This window comes from Thunnus maccoyii, chromosome 9 (genome assembly GCF_910596095.1).
Source record: "Thunnus maccoyii chromosome 9, fThuMac1.1, whole genome shotgun sequence".
Taxonomy (NCBI): domain Eukaryota; kingdom Metazoa; phylum Chordata; class Actinopteri; order Scombriformes; family Scombridae; genus Thunnus; species Thunnus maccoyii.
The window spans coordinates 22,956,543-22,981,375 of NC_056541.1; the positions used below are offsets into that span (position 1 = coordinate 22,956,543).

The following is a 24,833-nucleotide window of genomic DNA, read 5'->3' on the forward strand; positions in this document are numbered from 1 at the left end:
TTGGCAAAATGTACTGTAGCTACACAAATAAACTTATCATTGAATAAACACTTTCACTGACTGAGAAACAACTACAGTATTCTTGACTGCAAAAGACAGGAATTTACAGCAACAGTATAAACACAACTTTGTCATAGCGTATGCACAGTTACCTTGACCTTTGACCACCAAATTTTAATCAGTTCATTCTTGAGTCCGGTTGGACATTTGTGCCAAATTTGAAGAAATTCTCTCAAGGCGTTCCTGAGATATCGCTTTCACCAGAATGGGACAGACAGACCTGAAAACCTGAAAACATAATGCCTCTGGCCACGGCTGCCACCAGTGCAGAGGCATAAAAATGTTTCTCTGTTTGTAGAATCTATATCTTTAATGCATAAGTCTTAGTGCCTCTGAGGAAGACAGACAAGATTCAGCACTGAAACAATTATTTGATACATTGATTACTTGACCGATGACAACTTTGATCATCGATTAATTGTAGAAGCAATTCATGAAGTCGTTAATTGTTGATCTGATGTTTTTCTCTCTTTTATATCATTGTAAATTGACTTTGGACAAAAAAATAAACCCAATTTGGACTCTCTGCTTAAAATTTGAAATGTTTCATTGTTATTGACATTTTATATATCGAGCAATGAATCAGTTTTTTTACAAAATTATATATTATTCAATAAGCACAAAATCCTTAGTTGTAAGCAATAAAGATAAATAAAGGAGATCAAAAATTGAACATAAGATGTAGAGAGAAAAGAGAGAAAGCCCAGCTCAGGCTGTGTCCAAATGTCCTTGTCAATTGTGGCACCACAAACCACGCTCCATGCATCACTGAGTCCGAGGCTGGCAAGCCAGCTTTAAAGGAATGCACACACATACAGTTTATATATATATTTACACACACACACACACATACAAAGACACCACAGTCCAGTTCCATACAGCAGGTCTTAGAGTGACCTGCTAGGAGGAGGTCCTGTATTTATAGCAACTAAATTAACAGACTTCTCCTTCTGGGGATCTCAGAATAGAAGACAAGCAGCCTAGATCCAACTCTAATCTATGTGTCTGGGTGTATGTCAGGCTAACCGAGTACAACAACCTGATATAAGCAGTCAGGGAATTAAGAGGTAAACCCATCAAACAACACAGTTTACACACAGACAACAACAGGCAGGACAAAATGTCTAGGACAATAAACTAATTTTCTTCTTGTAATCTTTCATAAAAGAGAGATAAATGTAACCTACACACACACACAAACACACACACACAACACACACAGTGTCTTAGGAGTGGCAGGTGTTAAACCAGTGAGCGGTGCCAGAGAGGTTGCCTGTCTGTGATGGTGGCAGTGTGGACAGCAGCCAGATAGAGGGTGAAGGAAGGGTGGATGGGCGACAGTGATGCAGCGCATGTAGGGTATCAAGCAGAGACACAGAAGGGGGTGGGAGGGGGGTGCTGTCAAAGAAAACAAGTGGGGGGGAGACTTGACGAGAAGAGAAGGGAGGGGGGAGAGAGAAGAAAGGAGGAGATATGGGTTGAAAAGGTGAAAAGGTCTGGGTGGAGCGTGCAAAGCAGTTGCAGAGAAAGAGAGAGGAAACTGTAGAGAACAAAAGAAAAAGGGAACTGAAAGAGAGTACAGAGTGGGGGGGAAATGGAGCGAGGGAGGAATGGGGAAGAAGACGAGTAAGAGGTGTTAGGCTTGCAAGAAAAGACATGAATGATGGAATGATGACGTATGATGAAAAACAACGAAAAGGGATGGCAAAAGAGAGGTGGCAATCAGGCAATGAAGAAACAGATTCTGCAAAAAGAAGAAAGGCGGCAGAGGGTTCTTTATGAGCAAATTTCCTCCCAAGGTAATGAAGCATAACGCTCTGTAAATGAGCAGGCATGGAAATAATTGGGAGAGAAAGAGTCTTTTTTTCTGGGAGGGAACAAACTGAGGGCATATAGAGACAAGTGTGTCTCTTCAAAACTTGACAGTTATACTAATGGCTAAAGACAGGAAACTTCAAAACGGTATGTCGGCAATTTACTTTGAGAGAGTTGTAACAGAATTTACATGAAGTGAATACTTTTGCATCTGTACAGTTGCAGGACAGTTATTTCATAAGCTTCTGTGTTAAATCATAAAGATTGTAGAGCAGCTTGGCCATTAATTGCAGGGTTGGTAGTTTGATCTCTGTCCAAATATTCCATCAGGTTACAAATAAATGTTTCAATAAACACTTCAATAATAAATGAAGATTTGCGTCTGGCAATATATTTTGAAAGGCTCACTGTATGACGCAAACAGCGTATGCATAATGCTACTGTAACCTTTCAGCAGGTAATTTGATGCCTCAGTAGATGCCAGATGGTCACTTCCTCTGTCACCTCTGTGTCCCGTCTGGCCGTGTGTGTGTTGATCCTCACTTGTGTGTCTGTGGGTGTGATCACAGAGACACTAACACACACGCGCTGGTTGGGGATTTGACGCCGCTGCAGATGGTGTGTAATGGTTTGTTTACGATGTGTTGTTCTGCATGAATAGGCTTTCCTGTTCAGATCACTGACCCTTGACCTCTGACCTCTATCCCTGACCATACCAGACGGCTGCGGTTATAACATGGGGTTAGTCCACGGGGTTAGGTTTAACACAGAATGAGTATTAAAAACCTCAAGAAACAACATGTTGTAATTTGCTTTGTACAGCAGAACCATATTAATTAAAAACAATTGGGAATGGAAGTCACAGAGGGGAGAAACAGCAGTTATTATACTAGTGTTTAATTTACTCAACAAAATTATTTATATTAATAAAGCTGACACAGAGGGCATATTTGCACCATTTTCAAATTAGTTCAGAGGTCAAGTTTTTGGGTTTTCAGCCACTTTGCTCCACATTGAAATATCTCAAAAACTACTGGATGGATTGCCATGACATTTTGTACAGGCATTCAGGTTCCCAGAGAATGAATCGTCTCCCACATCTTTGCAGCACTGGAGTTGGGTAGCAGCTATGTCCATTTTTTTATGTAACTTTCTGAAATCAACAATCCGACATTCATACCCACTTCATGCAGCAATTGGATGGCTGTGTGGAGGTGAGAAAGGAGTCAGGGTTTTTTCAGTTTTCACAACTATTTCTGTCACTTCTAATGTGAACAACTAAGTGCAACACTATGAATGCTTTCCAGGAGAGACTGCTTGAAAATGTGCACCATTATCCCTATATTTAAAAAATCTCAACTATATATGTCCAACTATATACGTCCTGCACGATCAGACACATGTACACACACCAGACATCTAACATTAATATTCATACCAATAGAAATTGTCCTTCTGATGGTCCTCCTCCATAAGGAGGTCAGAGGTCAGAGTTATCTGCAGAGCAGCAGGAGAGGATTCAGAATTGTCCTCAAAGTACCTGCATTCTCAAGTTAAAGGCTAGTTCTCCTAACCCAGTATACATCCCACCTCGTCTTCTCTGCGGGTGGTTTTCTTTTTGAACCGACAAGATGTCATAACTGACTGAACAACCAAAAGAGTTGGTCAGACATACAGAGTGAAAGAGGCTGGTAGAAAAGCAAGAGGTGAAAGGACAACGGTGAAGAATAATGACAGCAGGACTGAAACACACTCAGACAAAAAGGCAAAAGTCTTGCTCACTCAGTCACATAAAGCAGACAAATAGAAAAAATACACAAGCATGCTCACACATTATCTGTCAATCTTCATGGCTAGAGACATGAAGATTGACGCAAATGTGCCCTGTCTCTTTTTCACAAACACACATTTGCAACCAAGAATTGCAAATTCTTGACCACTCCCATACGTGGGGACTTTACTGGCCAAACTGCTGGCTTTCAATTAACTAGCCACAACTATGCGCCTCGCCTTCCTCTCCACCCTCTTCCGCTACTTTCCCTCTTGTTCACCCTCTTCCTCTCCCCCACCCAGAGCACACTTGCAGTTAAAGATGTACAGTAGGGAGGAGTTGAGAGTGCAAGAAAGAGTGAGAGAGGAATGAAGAAAGGGGAAAAAAAATCTATTACAAATTAGCTGATAGAAGAGTGAAGAATGAGAGAAGAGGAAAATGAGAATGAAGATAGAGGTAGAATATTAGGTGAAAGGGAAGAAAGATGGAGAAAGAAAGAGTGGGCAGATTATGGATAAAAGGGAGGGTGACTGAACTGCTAGGATCTCAGAGAAAAAGGCGTTTTAACAGACTGTAAGTGACAACACATGTCACCATCATGCACAAATACACGTATACACGTTACAGAAATGCATAATGATTTACAGAAGACAGAGCCTGAAGTCAGATTTGGAGAAAACAAAAAACAGACAACAAAAAAAAAACCAAAACCACTCAAAAACAATGATTCAATTCATCCAACAACGTCCCTTCAGTGTTTCAGACTGCAGATGCTGCTGGAATGCCAGCAGGACACAGAACAGAAAACAGTGGAGGGAACTGGTTTGGTACTGGTCATGGAAGACAGGGAGGGTGGGAGGAGGGTGGGGGGCAGAGAAACAGTAACTGGGTGGAGTGTTTGCATTTGCCTTTTACGACAGCATAGCTGGCCACATAGCAGTCTAAGCCTGTTCAGTGCCAGCGCACACTTCACACACACACACACCCAGGGCCCTCTCACATGGCAAAATGCACCTGTGTGCCCCAGTCTATAGGTGCCAACATGCTGACGTCATCATTGGCGCGATCGGTATAGATTTTCAACATTGGACCTGCTTGCTCTTATAGCTGGAACACTGTGAACTCTCCCCCTCTCCCGACAGCTTATGCATTCAATTATTCGCTGACAATAGAGACTGTTTCAGCTCTGCGTGCATGGAAAACTATGTGTGTATCTGCGCGAGTGCTCGTCCACATCGTGCTTATGTGTGCGTCCAAATGACTTTTCAGCCAGCTGTTCTCACACAAAGGCAGAGTGTTTCAATGCAGCTGGGGCCCAGCACACAGGAGGTGGAGTCACAGCAGAAAACGCTAAAGAAAGAATATGCATATGTGTTGTGTCCTAAATCATGTTTTATGTACAGGCAGGAAGCGACTGAGTATGCCTCGTATGCAAACAAGTGCATGCAAGCGAATCAGTGCATATTTATTCTGTGTGTGCACTTATACTTGCAAGTGCATTTTTTGGCTGCTGGCCCTAAGGAGAGCAACAGTGGAGTGAATTTCAAACTATAAAACAAATTTGTTTAGAGCTACAAGAGAGCACAGGGAGCTTAGAGTCTGCCAAGCAGTGATCACTTCAACAATTTATAGGCACACTAAAGCTTGATGGCTCTTACACGGCTGTGAACACTCAACCTAATACACTATGCCTGCATTATCATATAGTAGCACAGCGGGAGCCGGGAGAAGCAGCAGGCAGGCAAACCAAACTGCAGACTCATTTGAAGGCGATGTATAGATAATAATACCAGGAAGTATGAGTTTACCTGTGTGTGTGTTAATACATCAATAACTGTGTGTGGTCTCAAAGCATTTTAAGCAACACCAGGCCTGCAGAGTATAGATTTATGAAACTCTGGGTGCAAGTTCCAGAGCAGACTCATAAATAACTGTGGGCTGGAAAAGAGGTATAGGTTCAACCTGCAGGGCAGTTTATTATGAGTAACAACAGCACAAAAACACTAATAACAGCAGGACCCCCTCATGTTCTTCTTCCATCTCACATCTAAGAGGACCAGAGGGGAACAAAATAATGCTATGTTCAGATGTAAACTGGGTTATAAATCCTCTCGGAGTGGTAGAGCTGAATCTAAAAAAGGTAAAAGCAAAATGTATTGTAGTTTTCAAACTTGTAAACAGAAGTAGTAAATCCGAATGCAAACCTATTTGCAAGAAATGTGATGGTAATAATTCTATCCTTGAGCAGTTCTGCTGTATCGTTGGATGTTTCACAGCTTTAAAGTGAAGATAGCAGTCTGTACAGCTTCTGAGAATGTAAGGGACTGACAGAGAACCAAACCTGCTGCCAAGCAGCTTCCTCTTCCAATCAAACGGTAATGGAGAAACCCTAACGAGAGTAATTGGCAGACCGGACCGTCTGGGGGCTGTGAGAGGCAATTCATGAATTAAGAAACACACACACAGCAATGCTGCAACCTCATCAGTGAACTTTACTGGCACAGAAAGTGTTGTGCCCTGCAGGCTGCAAAAACAGCTACTGACTATTATACAAGTTGATACTGTATTATTAACTGATTAGCCAGCGTTTTCTGTAAGCCAGAGGCCCATACAGAGAAAGGAGTGAAAGGTTTAGAAAAGGAACGGGTATGAAGCAGGTCTTTCTAAGCCACTGATCAAACACTGCTGTGATCTCTCTAAATGAGAGCACTCTGCTAGTACATCCCTAAGTGAAGGGGATTTAATCACATTAAAAGATACACATGAGGCTAAAAAGTACTGATGTGACATTGTAATCCACTCTGTGCTGGAATTTTTCATGTCGTTACAGCATGTTCTTTTTCTAACACATCAAATTACTGTTTGAAGAGAGGCGTTAGGCTGTGAACGGAAGTTGGCCGCGTCACTTATCGCTTAAGATGATATGGCTGTGAGGGGAATATGTGGCACCACACATTCTAAAGTAAAAAAAAAAAAAAAAAACTTTCTAAAAAGAAAAAAAAAAGAACAAAAAAAGAATCTAATTTCTCCAAACAAACTCAGTGTGTGTGGAAATGTCACAGTGACTGACGGCTCTCAGTGTGACAAGTTGCCTCACACCTCGGGTAAACATCAGGGACAGCAAGGGGGGAGGCAGCGAGGGAAGTAGGACACAATGACAAGCCCTGGCTTCGATCTCTGCAGTGTCTCCAGGCTGCCAGGTCGAATTTTTCAAAAAATATTCTCCATCTTATTCGCATCTTTGCCTGTATCAAAACATCATGTGTTTTTGTTGGTGTAGTGTGTTGTGTTTGGACTGCATGTTTTCAGTTTTTTCCATGTGTGACTTGCAGGCACCTCGATATAGCATGGATGAATGAAAAATACACAGATCCTGAGTTGAAATAACTACACTAGCATGTGCTCACAGCACCCATTTCTTTGCAAAAATGCCAAATTCATGTGGAGCATATTGCATCAGTATCAACAATCGCTCTGCACCAAAAACAAAATCAGGTTGAACCTCTACAGAAGAAGCACTTTAATAGATTTCCTCTTTAAATGTGGTATTAAATGACCTTTCAATCAGGCAATAAGATGTATAGAAAGTATGTATGGTCTATGGGATCTGGTGTGATAGACTGTAGTGTAACTGGAGTGGGAGAATAGGGACAAATGGCAGATGAGGAATAGCTAAAGCGACAAAGAGAGGGCGTGGAGTGCAAGAGGTCACAGTGTCACTGTTTTCCTGAAAGAGAGTGACATCCCTGCTGAGTCCCGTAGCATTAAGCTCCTTCTCTGCCGTATATAGTGGGGTGAGGGGTGGCCAGCTATCTCACTCACACAAGCTCATCCGAACACATACTGTGCGACACACTGTAACACATTTATAGAGGTCTAATTAGTTGACTTTTGCAAATAAGCGCACCCACTCCCCCCTGCTGATTAACAGTTTCAACAGCCTGACACCATTTCTGCAACACATACACACACAGTGCTCGTCTCAGTAATCCCAGGCTTTCCTCCTTGTCTGAAATCAGGATGAGGAAATCGGGGCTAACTAGCTCAGCCGGCCTAACTAGCATTTAAGCCTGCCAAACTCTCCTCCCTGTTGTATTTCACCTCAGCTTTCCTCTCTACACTACAGACACAGAAAGAGGGTTCAGTTCAATCCAAACACCATACAGTTTGAATGCGGATAAATCTGAAAATACATATTTCTCCTCAGCTTTAGCTCTCTATCCACATTCAGAAGCACACTCTAAACACTTGCACAGATGGGCCAAACAGAGCTGTGACAAACTTTCCATAAACAATCTTACACATCCAAGTACTCTGTTTACCAGATGGTGGTGGCAAATAAACACTTTGTTGTTTTCCCAACTTCCATTAAAATTGAATAGAGGATGAAAAAGGAAGATATTGTTGTTGTTGTTTTGGCAACTGAACATTAAAAAAAAAGGTATACATCATTCATCATATATATTTCCACCTATATCCAACTTATTTTTATTTAAACTGAATAAAAACATCTAATTTGTAGTGATGTCAACAGTAATCTGACTGGCAGCATCACTAGCAAGGTATTATACCCTAAAAGTACACAGATGGTCCATCATTATACAATATATCTGTGCTGTTTTTGTTGACTATTCTCTCTTCACTGAAGTTGTGATACTCCACAATTCACCGATGCGTATTCCAATTTGGGCTTCTAGATGTCAAAGTAATCAGACAATGTTGTACACAGCCTCTAATCAATAGTGATCCATGTAAATGTAGTCATTTCCTCTGTCCGTCTCCATCTTTCATTCTGTGTGCTCTCTCTCCATTTCTAACCAAGGGCTCTGTAGTTGTAGCTGCTTTTATCACTCTCTATTATTCATCACTGTTGCTACTGTTGCCTTATTTAGACTATATGGCTACATGTGTATATATAACCACATGTGGTGCCCGCACGTGAGATTTGTCGGAGGGGCAGTAAGGCTTTTGTCTGACACGAGGGTCTATAAGCCAGAGAAACACAGAAAGATGGCAATGCCTGTGCAGCAGATATGTTGTGGTGAAGATGTGCGTGTCTGTGTATGTATGTGTGTCCTTGAATCACTATCGACCAGCAGGAGCCCTGAAGTGAATGCGGTTTATTATAATATTCATGAAGCTGCAGGACTTCAGAGCGGAGTTTAAGCAAATCTGAATATCACTAAACTGACCCTCAGCACTGCCCTCAGGGTGAAATGAAAAAGAAAGGGACAGATGAGGCATTGCTGGAGGGTGTGTGTGTGTGCGCATGTTATATATGCTGATGAAAACCAATTATTTTACTATTTAAAAAAGAAAAAAAAGATGATTTTAGAAAATACAATATTTGTATTTACCACAAACTGAAAAAACTGCACACTGCATTACTCTGAAGGATAGCTTTACAGCCCTGCGGTATGCTATTAATTAATAATCACCATGAATCAAGAGTTAATGTGAGGAATGTTGCTATCATAAGATAGTAAAAACAGTTTTTGTTTCACTGTCTTGATTAATGATGGTCATATTAATGTCATGGGGAACACATGTAAGGTGAGATCCACTCACAGTCCCTAAATCTGTCACTTTGGTTTCACCCTTCTGCCACTTTACAGCACTTACAGCCTGCTCTGGTTACTAATGGCCCACATTAACCCTTGGAGTCTTTGTGTGTGTTTGTTGTGCGTGCAAAAGCATGTATGTCAGTTCAATGAGAGACAGTGAGAAAATGAGTTGGGGGAGGCGAGGAGGCGGATAAGGGCAGCTGAGATTGAGAGGCGAGAAGAACAAGAGAGAGAATATAATTAATCGTAATAAGCGCGCGCGTGTGTGTGTGTATGTGTGTGTGTGTGTTTGTACGGTTCTTATCTCTGCCCTCCAGAACATCTTTAACAGATTGGGGGATCCAACCGACATTGCATTTACATAAATGCACGCAAACTAGGGTAAAACTTCAAACTCCTACACTCATTTATTCCAACGCTTGTCTACACAACAACACTGCACACACACATACTACTCAACTCAACTTAGCTAGCACCCTTCGTACAAACACGCAGCCCGAAGTGCTTCACATAGCACGCTTAAAACAATACAGACAAAAAATAAAATGAAAGAAGATCTCTAATGCAGGGAGGAGCAGGGTTATTTAAAGCTTTATAGGCAAGTAAAAGAACTTTAAAATCTGAAATCCTGAAAGATGCAGGTAGCCAGTGCAGTGTCTTAAGCGGTGGGGTGATATTATCCATATTCTTTGTTTTAGTTAAGATTGTGGACACAGCATTCTGAACTAGCTGTACTTTTCTCATAGACTTTTTAGGTAATCCGGTAAAAAGGGAATTACAATAGTCAAAATGGCTAGTAATATAAGCATGAACGAGCATTTCAGCATCTCTCTGAGTTAAAAAAGGTCTGACTTTGGCAATATTTCTAAGATGAAAAAAGGATGTTTTAATGAGAATTAAAATTTAAATCTGAGTCTAAAATCACTTCCAAGTTTGTAATATGTGTTTTAATCTGTTTGCTAAGACCAACGAGCGTTGAGTGCATTTTATCTCTTGCTGCTTTGGGTCCTTTTAAAAGAATATCAGTTTTTTCCTCATTTAGTTTTAAAAAGTTTTTACCCATCCATACATTAATGTCAGTGCGACAGGCAATGAGAGCATGCAGTGAATTGGGGTCATTTGGCGAGACCGATGTACAATTGTGTGTCATCAGCATAAAAATGGTAATTGACACGGTGATGGTTATGAATGTTTCCAAGTGGGAGCATACATACTGAAAACAAAATTGAGCTGAGAATGCTTCTTTGAGGAATACCATATTCAATACATCAGTCTCTGATACATAAGCACCCAGGGTGACAAAAAACTGTCAGTTAAACAAGACTGAAACCAAGCTAAAACACTGTCAGAGAGACCCGCCCATTTATCAAGTCTGTCAATTAAAATTTCGTGGTTGACTGTGTAAAATGCTGCACTGAGTTCTAAGAGAAGGACAGCCACATTGTTTGCATCCAAAATAATTCTCAGGTCATTTACAACATTCAGTAGGGCTGTCTCTGTGCTGTGGTTTGCTAAGTAACCAGATTGGAGCTTTTCTAAAATGCCACTGTTGACTAGATGAACAAGTAATTGATTAAAAACAATTTTCTCTAAAAGTTTACCCTGGAAAGGTAGATTAGAAAATGGGTAGTAATTGTTTAGCTTTGAGTAATCTAGATTGGATTCCTTGATGAGAGGTTTTACCATTTAAGTCTTGAAAACTGTGAGGAAGATGCCTAAATTAAGATAGGAGTTTATTATACTTGCTGTTACTTGGGAGAGGCTGTGCAAACAGGAAATTTTATGGAAGTACAACTAGTTCAACATAATATTTATTTACCCACAACAGAACAGACAGTACGCAGCCTCTATCTGCAGACATATAATCGCAGCATAGGCAGGCAGACATGCAGTGCTAGTCTGGGTCTCACATGGTCAGATTGTGAGGAAATTAGTAAAAAGCATCAATAAACATAAGATAGATAAACAAGGGACACAACAAACATATAAACCCTTTACACAGACAATATTCTAGCATGTTTTCATTAAGGTGAGATCAATATATTGAACCAGTACTGGCCTTTTATTAAATATCAAATGCTTGTTTTTGCCTGCAGTCATCTAATCTGCACGCAATAGTGATGATGGCTCCTCCATGGTCACAACTACAGCCAGTAAAAGCAGCAAAAAGTGTTATTCTCTTTGAAAGGAGAGAGGCTCACTCTCCCTTGTGGGTTTAAATTCTGTTTCAAAGAGCTTTTCCACCCAGAAATGTAACAGGTAGTGCAACAGGGTAAACATAATTTTTGCCTCTGAAAATTCTAATTTCTAGAGGATAAATATGCTTTAAAAAAATTGTTTTACTAGCCACATTAGTCTAAAAATATCAAAACTGACCTATAGCAATCAAGTTTTTCCACTGTGAAGCAAATGCAGAACAAAGGTCACACGGACAGTGACTATACACTGTAGTGGTATTTATGAAGGCTCTACTGCAGTCAGCCACCAAATGAACAGACACACATGCACACACAGAAGAGATAAATAAATGTGGGTAAACATGTTTCATTGTGACAGCAGCAAATTGCAAAGGAGTCAGTGTGCACCACACCCCTTAAACATTCTCTTGCCAAGCAAATCCACAAGCTATTTTGTATCCTCTGTCACACATGCTGTACACCCACAACCCTTTCTGTCTTCGTAATCTATCCCCCTTCCACACCGATGTATCATGTGAGCAGCATGATGTGTGCAGAGAATGTGTGCGTGTATTTGAGGGATTGTAAAGCTGTGTCTTTGATATCATTATTATCGATTCAATACGGCCATGCCAGCATTTCATCAGAAGGGCACGGGAGCAGGATAAAGGGTAGCCTAGATGGATTATCCATGATGTTACATTTCCACAGATCAAGTGTGTGTATGTGTCTGTACATGATTTTTGTAGCTTCGCTTATATTGGATAAGAACAATTCCGCTAAACAAACATAACCTAATCATGGATTGGCAGCGCAGATGCAGCGTAAAATGAAGGTAAACACATGCGCACACACACACATATACAACAGGTAGCAGGTATTAAACAGCCTGTCAAACAGCCCTGTATAAATTTCTGACAGCTCAGCATCTGCTTCCTCAGATACACATGACAGCTAGACGTGGACTGGGTCTGATTGTGATCCGCTGGCAGCAGCTTGGCATTAGCTGCTTGTCTGATTATCTGTCTGTGGGACTGAGCTCTCTCCTTCATGACCATCAATCCCTTCACAATCTCCTTGTGCATCACCAGGTCATCACTCCTCTCTAATTGTCTGTCTGTCTGTTTATCCGCCTGTCTTTGTTCTGTCCATCACTCCGATCCCGATCTACTTCATCAGCGTCATCAAACCAGACCATCACTGTATCCTGTACATCATACACAGATATGTCCTCCTGCATCTACCCTATCTGTCCTATCGCCCCATGTCAGTCTCTCACTCTCTCTTCCTTTCATGTTGAGGTGCTCACGTTAGGACAAAGCCATTGAGAACTCTTCCCCTCCGCCTGCCACAACACTTGCTTCTAAAAGGAGAGGGGGGAAAAGGACAGAACATTGCTAAGAGAGTTCTGCCATAGTATGTCAGGGACGTTTTTGAACTGGCTTAGTTTAGCATGTGTTTGAGTCATGAGGCCAGAATCCAAAGCTTGGAGGAGCTGGAAAGAGACACTATGAGAAAGTAAGAAACCCCCAGAGAAAAGGAGAAAAGGAGAGTTCATGAATAAGTTGCAGTTAAAACATCTATAATTGGGTGGGCGGAGAAGCAATATTGTGGAGGAGCAGTACATAAGTGGCTCATTTTTCACACTTTTCCTTAGACAACTGGCTCAAGGAGACACACAAAACAAAGTCCAATTCAACCCCCGCCCCCTCCTCCTGCATAGCTGCTGTCATGTCATACAGTATGTAGAGTAATGCGTTGCAGTTTCCCCCTGTGTTTCTCTGGCTAAGGAAGTCCTACCTATCTCAGTCCCAGCAGCCTCCTTGTGGGAAAAAGCAATGGACAATATCAGCAGAGGAAGCAGAATGACCTCTACTGCAGACACTCAGCAGCACAGAGCACGGGCAGAGGGAAAAAAATAACACATGCACGTGACTGCAGAGGTGAATGAAGGCTGGGGAAGGAAGAGAGAGAAGGGGAAGAGAGAGAAAGATACAAGCAGAGGAGAGACAGAAAGCTGGCTGGACAGACAGAGACTTGGCTGCAGCTTCTCTGCAGTAAGTGGTTATTGATTGTAAGACAAGGGCCGGAGGATTCCATGACCAATGAACTGACACAGGATGCTGACTTTTTTTTTTGCCTGCTTGTAGAATTGCAAACGCACAGAAAAGCCCCAGTAGGAATGCATTTAACAGCAAACAAGTCCATTTAGCTGCAGCATGCAATGAACAAAATGGGACTTAAAGTATGCAGCAAGCAGCACTGTGTCATTGTAGACTGGATGCTGTGTGGTAACACAGAGGGGATGCTCTAGCACATCAGTGACCTTTTAACCACTAATGATCAAAGATGGCTGTGGTTGTAACAGTAGTAGGGAAAAAAATGAACACACACCACATGCTTTGAGCTTTCTCTGCACTGTATACACACACACACACACGGATACAGACACACACACATACACACACACATGCACAGGCTGTATTCCAGGAATAGAAAGATCACATCTGTCTTGCTCTTTCAATTCCTGACCGATGCTGATGCAGGTGACCTTTTAAATCAACATGCGACAAAAATTGTAACTCCCAGTCTCCGTCGTGCATCAGGAAGCAGCCTGTCATTAAGTAGAGTGAAGAAAATCAACAGACAGAGGTGCAGCCAGTTGTCTGGTTAATCTGTGCGTGGATAGATTTTCAGTGAACCATAGGAAAGTTGATTATAGGAGGTGGTCAGAGCTACCAGTCTGTTGGTCAAACGTACTCAAAGTAAGAAACCAGAATGACTGCCTGTCACACATGCTCAAGCTCTCCAGCCACTGCTCTAAGGGGGATAGCATGGTGAAGAAAACATTCTTTGGTAGCTGTCCTTTCTTTTCAACACTTTTATGAGGTTTGGCCATGCTGCTTCAGTGGAGAGCATGGTGAACTGCTTCCGGAAATAGACACATGAATGCATGCTACACATTTCTCTGTTTTGTGGACTGCTATCCAGAGGGCCAAACAGCTTTCATGTGAAAACCATGGGGTTTTAATTTCTTTTTATTGCTCTGGGAAAAGTGATGAAAATCAAAATATTCTGACATGTTTTTTTCATATTCCAGAGTTCAATTCAGTATGGCTATTCCTGTGCTGCCAACTCAAGGCGTTTAGGAAAGATTTATTCACAAGAGAGGGGAGAGGTTGATGACTGGGAGATGTAAGTCATTACTGCAGTAATATCCCACAGTTGTCACATTGTTCCCACTCTGAGAGGCTGGCTGATACGCCACAGTGCTGTCAGACAACATGAGATTGAAGAGTTACTACCCCCTATTAATGTCACCGTTTACCTCTGCGACCCACATGTGCAGCACAGAGAGAGCCATAAAGAGTGTTATTTATTGATGAACAAAATAAATTAGTTGCCATTATTATTAAATGGGTTGTTAAGCCTACAGAAATGTAATTAATGTATCGATTAAGCACAATTAGGGATATATTACAACCAAACTCCTCTCAAAATCTAGCAATTTAAACATTTCGTGATTATTAGGACAAGTTACTAACTTGCAGGGCATGGGGTAAATTATCTGACAAATCATTTCATACACCGATTAAACAATTTACTCTGGTAAATGAATCTTTTAGAACTTGTTCATCTACTATCAATCTTCTTCCACTTAAAAATAAACATAGTGGGGTAAAGAGCAGCACGAACCAACTCTAAAAGTTAAAATTTGATACTTCTAATAAATAGGCCTTCCTTACTGATGCAATATAGCTCCTGATTATGTTACACCAGGAATGCAAGGCAGGCATTTAAGAGGCATTTTAAAGCAAGGCAACTTTAAAATGCCAGGTTTTACAATACTAGCGTTGCGTGTCTCCAAACAGAGTTAACAACCCATGATCAGAGAAGCTTCGTTTCAGTCAATAGCGGTCCCAATGGGACATGTCACCAAAGCTGCTGAACTGTGGCTCATTGGAGGATCGTAGGAAGTCTACGTGACTTGACGGTGACGAATTAACCTTGAGTATGGCGCGCAGCCTATTACAGCTGACTGACATTTTCCGTTTCGGCTCAAACTTAAAAGTGCTCTAAATCTTTCGGGAAATAATCGTTTGGACACAAAAACAAACCTTACCCTTTGATTGTTTGAGTTGTTCATCATGTTGACAGAGCAGGACTCCGCTTCCCAACTCTCCAAAACTGGCAGCACGGGCGCTTTACGCAACACCAGAGTCCGCACAACGTCCCCCACACAGCGTGATATACCTTTACTCAGATTTCCATTTGAGGCGACTCCATTTATGGGTAAAATGACATATCCACAGAAAACATCTGCCGTGATTGACCTCAGAAGTTGTTAAGGATCTCTGCGGTCCGCGCAGAAAACACAAACCCGGCACTTGGCAATTTGGGGACGATAGCGATCATGTGCTTGAAGCTCTCTCTGTGTTGTCTTTATCATCATCATCGTGATTGTCGTCGTCCTAGTAGCTCAAGAGCTCCAGTCCGGACTCACACACACATATACACACACATACACACGCACACCAGCAGCACAAGGGAGGATAGAGACTGACCGAGTGATGGACCAACCGAGAGCCGTTTCTGAGGAGGCGGGTGCGTATGCGTGTGTGCCTAATCTGCGCACAAGCAGAGGAGAGTGAATTGTCATTTAAGACTGTGACTCTCAAAGCGGTGTTCAAGGACCTCCAGGGGTCCTTAAAGAGCATCCTAGGGGCGTTGGCAGCAATTTTAGGAAGAGTCTCATCTTACTGTCATATTATGAAAGGATGATGATGTTTTACTCAGTGGTTTCTTCTCTCTCAGTCCCCTGCAGTACTCAGACACATTCACTGCCTCACTGTCCCATGGGTTCCCGAGATCCCTCCAAAAAAATGTAAAAAAAATGGGGACGCACCGTCTAAAGCTATTTGGGAGAAATTGGCATAAGAAGCATTTGGCAACCCAGAGTTTGGCCAGTTTGAAGTGGGCTGCAAGTGTGTCAGTAAAATGGGAGGCCTGTGCCTACACCGCCCACAGTGGAAAAAGATGTTTTTTTTCTTTTTTTAAGTTATGACTCAACTTTTTTCACAAGCCACCAGTCAATATGTTGCTGTGCACTGAGCAGTAACAGGCAAAACATCCCTTTTTCCCCCCCACATGTTTCTATTTGCTGCTAAGATTCAAATAAGCTGTTGAAATACAGTATGTCTAAGAAAACCGTTATTTCATTGCATTTGTAAATATAGAAAAGATGCATACTATTATTGAGTACACAGAGAGTGTGAAGTGTTCTTTGTGCGCCAATTTTAGAAGCAGCAAAACCTGCTGTTGAGATGCAGCTGCAAGTAATGGTGAGACATCTTCCTACTGATCCCACAGAGGACTTATAGATCTCTATGAACCCTCTACTGCATGCGTGGCATATTTGAAGTCCCTATAAGATTAGCACAGGGATAAGTAAGTAATTCTATAAAAGAAAAAGGCAATGAGTGCAATATGGTGGCACTATACCACCAGCATACTTAAAGTTAATTTAGCTGCAGCTGCATAATCATAATTATACTCTCAATTTACGTAAAAGATACTCAATTGATACTCAAAAGAGGAGAAAATATGTTTCAGTATCAAGACACCACAAAATAATATTGACCAGCAGCCTCAAGTTGATACATATTTATGTAATTCTACTAACAGAACAACTTATCATTCAAGGCAAAATATAAATCTTCATTTGTCTCCCTCTGTGCCTGCCTCTGCTTGGCCCATGTGAGTGCACTGGCAAGTTGTTGTGCAGCGGAGCCTGTCGCCTTGTCAAATGGTGATGTATGAGAGTGATTTGTGGGCAGGTGGAAACGGAAAACACAGATGAGCCTGGCTAGAATTAAGTGTGTGAATAAACAGGGGTTAGAGGGAATCAGCTGTCTTGAGAGTTGGGCTCCAGGAAATCCGCACTGGAAAACTAATAATGGACAGTCCAGGACATATTTTTCAAACACAAGGAGAACGTTATGAAAATATACTTCTGCAGGAAATAACTGTAAAACATTAAACAATGTTCCACCCTTTTTTTTCTTAATGTTTTAGCATTTTCCTAAATGTCAGCAGAGCAAAATGGATAATATCTCAGTGACGGAAGACAAAAACAACAACACTTGTTTTGTTGTGTGTTGTTTGTGGGTGAGTTGAGAATATACAGTCCAGAGAGGCAGCAGATGACATGTAGGAGGATCAAGATGGAGGAGGAGAAAGTCAGTCTGTGGGCAGCCTTGGCTAAAAGCAACAGAGCGACACAGTCCGTTTCAACGGTGCACTAATACATCTGTGCATCTCGCCGTATGAACACGGGAGGGGAAGCTTCATCATGGCACTCACTTCGCTGCGGGGGCAGAGGGCGGACGCTTCAAACACTGGCAAGAATGTTAGCAAAGTCATAGGGTATTTAAAAATTGCCTTCAACCCTCTTACACAAATCTCTCTGTCTTTGCTCATCTCTCTGGGTGAATAGACGTGTGCAGCAAAAACAAGATGAGCCTTGATAACACAGGACTTGGAGCTGTAAATATCCTACAGTTAATCAGATTAAGGTTTCATCAGCAAGTAGCTGCGCCAGGGAGCCGGCCAGAGAAGTGCTGTCAAGAGACACATTTGCACTCACAGTTCACTTCAGAGAACAACACATGTGAGAGACAATGCTAACAGAGGCATAAACAGGCAAAACGGCACTGAATTAAACAATCCACCTGTTAAATAGGAATATGGTATTGACCAAACAACATACTGATTTTGTGAATATTTAGACACACAGAATTAGCTTCAGTTTTCCCATGATGAATGAGTCAGAGGGTTCAGCTGAATGAATGATATCATCATTCAGTGTCATTACACTGCATTTCACAGGAAGAGAGGACATTCCTCCAGTCAGACTAACCTACTCAGCCCTCTCCCTCGGAGTCTCGAGCACTTCCTATTGACTCACTGACAAGAGTGCTGTTCCTAAACAGGCATTTCTCTTCCTCTTCTGCTGCTACTGTTGCTACACTACACATCCTCAAGACCTCTTCCTTCCTACTGTAGATATAAACGCTGTTTGCAGCCATGTTTCTTATCGCAGAACATCTTTCCGTACCATTTCTGTTCAATTTGTAAGAATAAGGGTGAAATCTTAACTCCTAGCGTGGCCTGGAGGAGTAACTAAGCAGTAAATAAGCTTACCAAAAATTCACATTTCTTGGTTGTGCAGATTTGAATTAGGCGCCTTTGTTGACAGTAGTTGTTGAGAGACAGGCTCTCGTTCATATACTTTACTCACTTTTTTTCCACAGTTCTTTGTTTTAAGAACGGTCCCTGGGCAATTTCACATGGACTGACCCAGAGGAAGCACTGGAGCACACGGATAAGCTGAAACTGCTTTACTGCGAGATGCAGAGAATAACAGTCAAAAAATAAAAGTGTGATAACTTTCTTCTTGTTCTCTTTTGGATGATATTTTTAGAACATTCGTCCTGTTATGGCTGCATGATATTGACAAACTCTGATATTATCTAGCTAAACAGTGCCGTATGAGGGAATAGCAATATACTGAAGTGTACAGACACTTTAAAATAAAAAATAACATGTTGGTCAAAATTGGCACTGTTTGAATTAACAGTGTGTATCTAATTGATAGGCCAGAAAGTGGTATCAATAACAGAAAATTATAGGAATTAAATATTAAGTCAATTTGGGCCACCCACTGCTACAATGATTTAACTGCAATAATTTTTTAAATAGTGCAGCCATATTGTGCGTAAATGTGTCATTTATTTATCTTATTTCTTACTTTTTAATCACTACTATTAAAGGATAGGTTCATTCCTCCTGTTCATACATGGCCATTAAGAGATCCCTTCATAATGCACTTTGAATGTGCATTATGATCCACTGCAGCTGATCAAGAAAACACTGTTCATCTAGACAGAGGGATTTTTTTTTTTTACTAAAAAGACTAACCTCGGAAGATTTATTTGACTAACTCAGACATAATCCATGTTTTGAAAAAAAGAGGACTACTGATTTTGTCTCTCATTACTTGTAAGTGCATGTGGAGGGGATCATCTAACGGTCAGTATGAACAGGAGGAATGGTTACAGGGAGCAAAACCTGTTTCAATTGATTGACTCAGTTGATCATTGTTTTAAGAAAGACTTGAGGAATAGTGAACTTATCCTGCAAAGAGACACCCTCAACCCCCTAATGGCCATTAGGGGGCATAGCAACATCTACATACACAATGAAACAGGATCATTAACTTCCCTCTCCTCATTGTCATCGCTGGACTGTGTCCATGTTATTATACGCTTTTGTCTTATGCAAGAGACATGTAATGACCTGCTTCCCTCCCAGTGTCCTAAAGCAGCCTGAGGTGCTGCCAAAAGGCCAACGACCTGACTATTGTCTAACCACAAGTATGCAGTGAGTGAGCCAGGGACTGTCACCAAACAGACATGACATCAGCATCACAAACTGATTAAAGCTTTTAACATATAAAAGGGGACACACCTTGAATTAGGAGTGGCAGTGTGGTTTACATACTTAGTAGAAGCATGCTCCTTAACCGGCCTGCAAGTATAGTTACAAAAACTGTGTGTAGGATACCTTATCTTCATTCATTATCACAATAACGATATCAACGGCTGCAACATGAAAAACCTAATGAACAAAATCATGAGACACTGCTGTCACCAGTGATATGCAGGTATTGCAACCTATACCACAGTATTATGCAAGTCAAATCAACAGCAATCATATGCGAAGCTATATATATCCCGACTGTCAATCTCGATGGATCTCAGTAACAGCTGTGGTCGCCAACTGTGAGTGCATGAGCTGTTTGTGTGTCTTTATGTGGTCCTAAAATAGTGCCTCAATAAACTTACACGTGTAGTTACATAACAACTAACAGACATGCTGTGTCCAGTGACATACTGACCAATGACACACTGTTTCAGGGGTGCTTGGTGTAGCGGGGGTTAACGAGGGTCTTCAGGCCGGTTAGCTATCTGTCTCAGCCAATCATATTGAGGCATGCTTCTCCTCGGGACCAATAGAAATCCCTGTCTAGTTTCCTTAGTCCATCCAAACAAAGATAAGATGGATTAACCTTTTCATCTCCTAGTGAAGACAAGATTAGAAACACATTCTAACATATGGACACCCGTCAACTCTGAGAAGGTGTAGTCAACCTGAGGAGGATTTACAAGCTTTTTTTTTAATAGCTTCACTAATGGGGGGGGGGGGGGGGGGGGGGGGGGCAGGAGGATACAGAGGGTAACAGAGTCAAAGGTGTGTGCGTGCAATGAGACAGCAGAGGGAACAAAAGATGGTACCACTACAATACATTCGCACATTAACAGTCAAGTTCAGTGTGCAAAAAAGGGTGTAGCACACACTGGTTCTCACACAGACACACATGCGGCTTCTCCTAATGTGACCCTGAGCTCTTGACCCCTAAGTCCCAAACATGACATCATCTAGCTGGAGAGTTTGTTCCACTGATCTCATCATGGTGAGACAGTGTCTGTTTTTTTTTTTTGAGGAAGGGGTGTTGTTTGGGGATGGAACAGCTCAGTCATGCCTCTCAACACCTCGCACCACAACAAGAGGCCCCTTTCAGCAGCCTTGGCCCTCAGACCTACCTCAGCCTTAAGCTCCAGCTCCTGCTGACCTGCCTACAAACTCTGGAATTCCCCCCTTTTGACAGTTCGCCTTTGGCATTTAGACTTTCCTTAACAGCACAGTCATCCATCTTCTCAAGGCTAAGCCCTCACCAACAGAAGTAACTTAGTCCTAGTCCTGCCTTCCTGTACTCAAAGCCTACTACTGACAGTGTGAGGCCACCTGTTCAGCTTGATCAGTTTCGTACGATTCAAATATTATCAACATTAAAACAATCAATTCTGTGATGTTACTGCGTCTCTCACAGACACATGGAGACAGAGACAATAATAGTGTCATTACATCATGTCTCAAAGGGAGGTGAGATTCTCTCTTGCCCTTGATGAAAGCAGAACGGACCCTAAGATGGTCAGACGGCAGCCCTCCAAATGCTGACAGAGTCCACCTGCTAAACACACACTCACCAGTGACACACACACACACACATACACCCAGGAACTCAGTGGCCAAGGATCCTGCAGCGTGCAGTGATTCAATAAGACACTTTGGTGCGTTGCTGACACGCACATTGCAAACACTGCCCCAAAAGACATAATCCTCAGGGTCACTGCAATGCTAGTGATGCTATCCACTTCATGGGAATGTGCGCTAGGGAATGTTTTAATGGCTGTAATTGTTTGTTTAGACAGCTCTTGCTTCGTACTTGTCCTCTGCCTCTCTGACTTCCACCTACTCTCTGTTCCAGGGCACTCGCTTGGCATGGTGTCGGTAGGGATAATAAAGAGATGTAGAAAATCAGAGGGAGTGAGATAAACACACAGAAATAGACAGAATTTATTCATGCACACATTAATCTCCCACACGTACTGTATATAGACCTCATCAAAGACACACAAATCAATAAAGTCACTGCATGAACCGTAAACTTGCACACAGTCATGTACACTGTGCAGACTTTATCTCACAAGCTGGAGAGCACACAAGTAGATCAAAAAGACATGAGCATAAACTGCATCCATATGGACAAACACAAAAGCAACTTCTACGGGCTCAATTAAACAAATTACCAAATGCTCGTTTCAACCCAATGTGCGTTCGCACACAGTTTCAAAGACAACCATCTGATTAAACAGCCTGCACTACCAGCTGCATCTCCAGAACACGTTCAGATGTTTTTTAATTACATGTTTTACAAAGAAATACAAAATTTATATCTCCACTTGAAAACTGTGACTTGTGAGCTTGTTGACACCACAGCTCAAACACAGCTTTAATCCAATCTGGGCTGATTTGAATTACGCCTGCAGTCTCAGTTCAAATGGCTTAAGTGGCTCCAATTTTCCTTGCAGTTGCAAAAAAAAAAAAAAAAAAGGAAAAGAAAATCTGCATAAACTGCTAAAACCAAAGTGTCTTTGTGTGTGCGCAGGTGAAAGTAGAAAGAGTGGAGAAGATTAACAAAAGGTGACGCTGAAGGCTGAGATAAAAGAGTGTGGAAATAAGTGCTGAAAGCGGAGATAGAGGCAGAGAGACAGGAGAACAGCAGAGGGAATTTATCAAGTAGTTTCAGGCAGAGATAGCGCGGAGAGGGAAGCGAATGACAAAAAAAGAATCAAATTGGGAAAGTGTAGGGAGTCAGGTTGATGTTCCAATAACAGCACCTCACAGTTTGGCTTGGTATTTTCTCCTTCTCACTCTCCTGGCTCACGCTTGCTGTTTTTCAAAAGGAAACTGGCTCAGGCCGCGCCATCTAACTGGTTCCTGCTCACACAGAATGCCTATTCAGACCTGCGCTGCCTCCTCTTAACTGCTGCATGGGCGATGGATGGGGTGAGGACCGAGGTGTAAGGGGGTCACGGCACTGTTGTAAAAATCCAGGGGTTAGGGGGAATGTTGGGGTGCAGACGTGAGATGGGGAGCCAGATGTTTTGGAGTCAGTAGACCTGAGGTTGGCGGGGAGGGAGGAAGGCTTAGGAGAGATGGCTGAGGGTTAGGAGCTAGATTTGTGGTTCCACGGTGGGGAGGAGGGCCTTGGTAGGGAGTGATGGGTGTGTGTGTATGTGATACAAAGCCCCCTTTCTCCTCTACCTCACACACACACACCATGCCTGCTTTTGGCATAGAGCGTTGGAAGAACTGGAACCTACTGTAGCTATCCATGCTACGGATGCCAAAGATACACTTGCAGACACACAAAGCACACACACACAGCAAACAGACTAATATGTACATAACACTCAAGAGCAAGCAAATCTAATGATTTCCATTCATTTCGCCAGCACAGTTAAACTGTCAAGCCTTCGCACTCAAGTAGGAAACTCCTTCATGCAGATGAAAACAAATGCAAAAAGATTTAAAACCTACAATTACAGAGAAATCCAGGGTGACAAACCTCTTGTTCCTAATTAAATCAAAGCACTCTGCTTGATTATGTAGCTTATAGTATTGACTTATTACTCTTTGCAAATATTTACACACACACACACACACACTCACAAGCACACAGGCACACACAGACAGGCTCAGCAGGGAGCTGTGTACTATGAAGTGGTCCGTTGTGGAGGAATGTGTTTTGGCTCAGACACGACTGTGTATCCTGTATCACACTGTTAGCTTTAGCACACCTTCCACTGAAGCAGGCAGGTCTGGTGTAACTTAGGCTACCTAAACAACCTCACAGCTGAACTAACATACTATATACATACACACACATGCATGCACACACACACACACACACACATTTCAACTGCTGACTTTGTCTTTAAGAAGAAATATGTTGAAGTTGAACTCATTACTGATAAGATTAATTTATTAAAAGAAAGGAAAAAGTGCAATCGCAAAAAAGGATCAACAAATTAATGGTGACAATGATACAAGAGGAAGGGAATTTAGAGGAATAGAAAAAAATAAATGAAATGCATCTAAAAGTCTAAGGCAGGTAATACAGGGGACTGCAGCTAGACCTTACATGCACTGTTTTGCTGTTCCAGAATGAATAAGATTAACCTTTGCTCTTACTACAAATTCATCATCAGGTAGAGATTCAGTCTAGCCAGACTGCACACAAAGATCCTGGTTTACTGTCCCACTGCAGACAGGGATTAACTGCTGTCAATTTGGCCTTTGGCCCTCCAGGACCTGCCTACATTTAGAAAGCCTGGAGCTCTGGACATCTAAAGGGACTAGAGCTGAGAAATATCAGTTACCAGGGCTGATACTGGTAAAACAGCCATACTTAATGACTTCAAATACATGCATATGACAACAGACGGTCAATTTATAAGGTGACAAACTTTATCACTTATCACAGTGAAGTTTCGAATGGTAACAGATGATGCATTGATCTGGGTGGACAGACGTTGCCTTCTCAATCAAATGGTCAAGGCAGCTTGACCAGTGATCTGAGATCAGAAGAAGAGACGCTACATGAATACCAGCCAACGGATATTTGAGTCCTGTGGTGTCTAGAATCTTCAGAACTATCCAAGGCATGGCCACAGCTAAGTTTAGGGTTTGGGGGCGTGTGAGAGGTCAAAAATGAGCCCTGAGTGAGGTAGCAAGAAACTCCCACCTGACCCCCACGTGAGCTCATAGTCAAGCAGGGTCAGAGGATCAGCTACCGTGACTATAACATGTTAGGATCAATGTGTCAGTCTCTATTTGCTTAAGGACTTCAACAGAACTTGTCAAGTTACTGTTGTCATTTATCAGCCTGATTATTAGCTTCATGTTGGTGGGACTATAAAGCATTAAAGGAAATGTTGTAAAAAGGGACTGAACACTTAAAAATGCTTTGGGTTGTTA

At 42.0% G+C, this 24,833-nt stretch overlaps 1 protein-coding gene across 9 annotated transcripts in view; it reads right to left on the reverse strand.

The window, feature by feature from the left end:
* Nucleotides 1-24,833, reverse strand: part of rtkna (rhotekin a) — a 58,071-nt gene that overhangs the window by 12,354 nt on the left and 20,884 nt on the right. The window contains exon 1 of one of the 9 annotated variants that reach the window (XM_042421737.1): nucleotides 15,511-16,068. The exons of the other annotated variants lie outside the window; for them this stretch is intronic. Coding sequence (XP_042277671.1) covers nucleotides 15,511-15,537 — 27 coding nt within the window. The 5' untranslated portion in view covers nucleotides 15,538-16,068. Of the gene's footprint in view, nucleotides 1-15,510; nucleotides 16,069-24,833 lie in introns of those variants that run through there. 9 annotated transcript variants of the gene reach the window in all.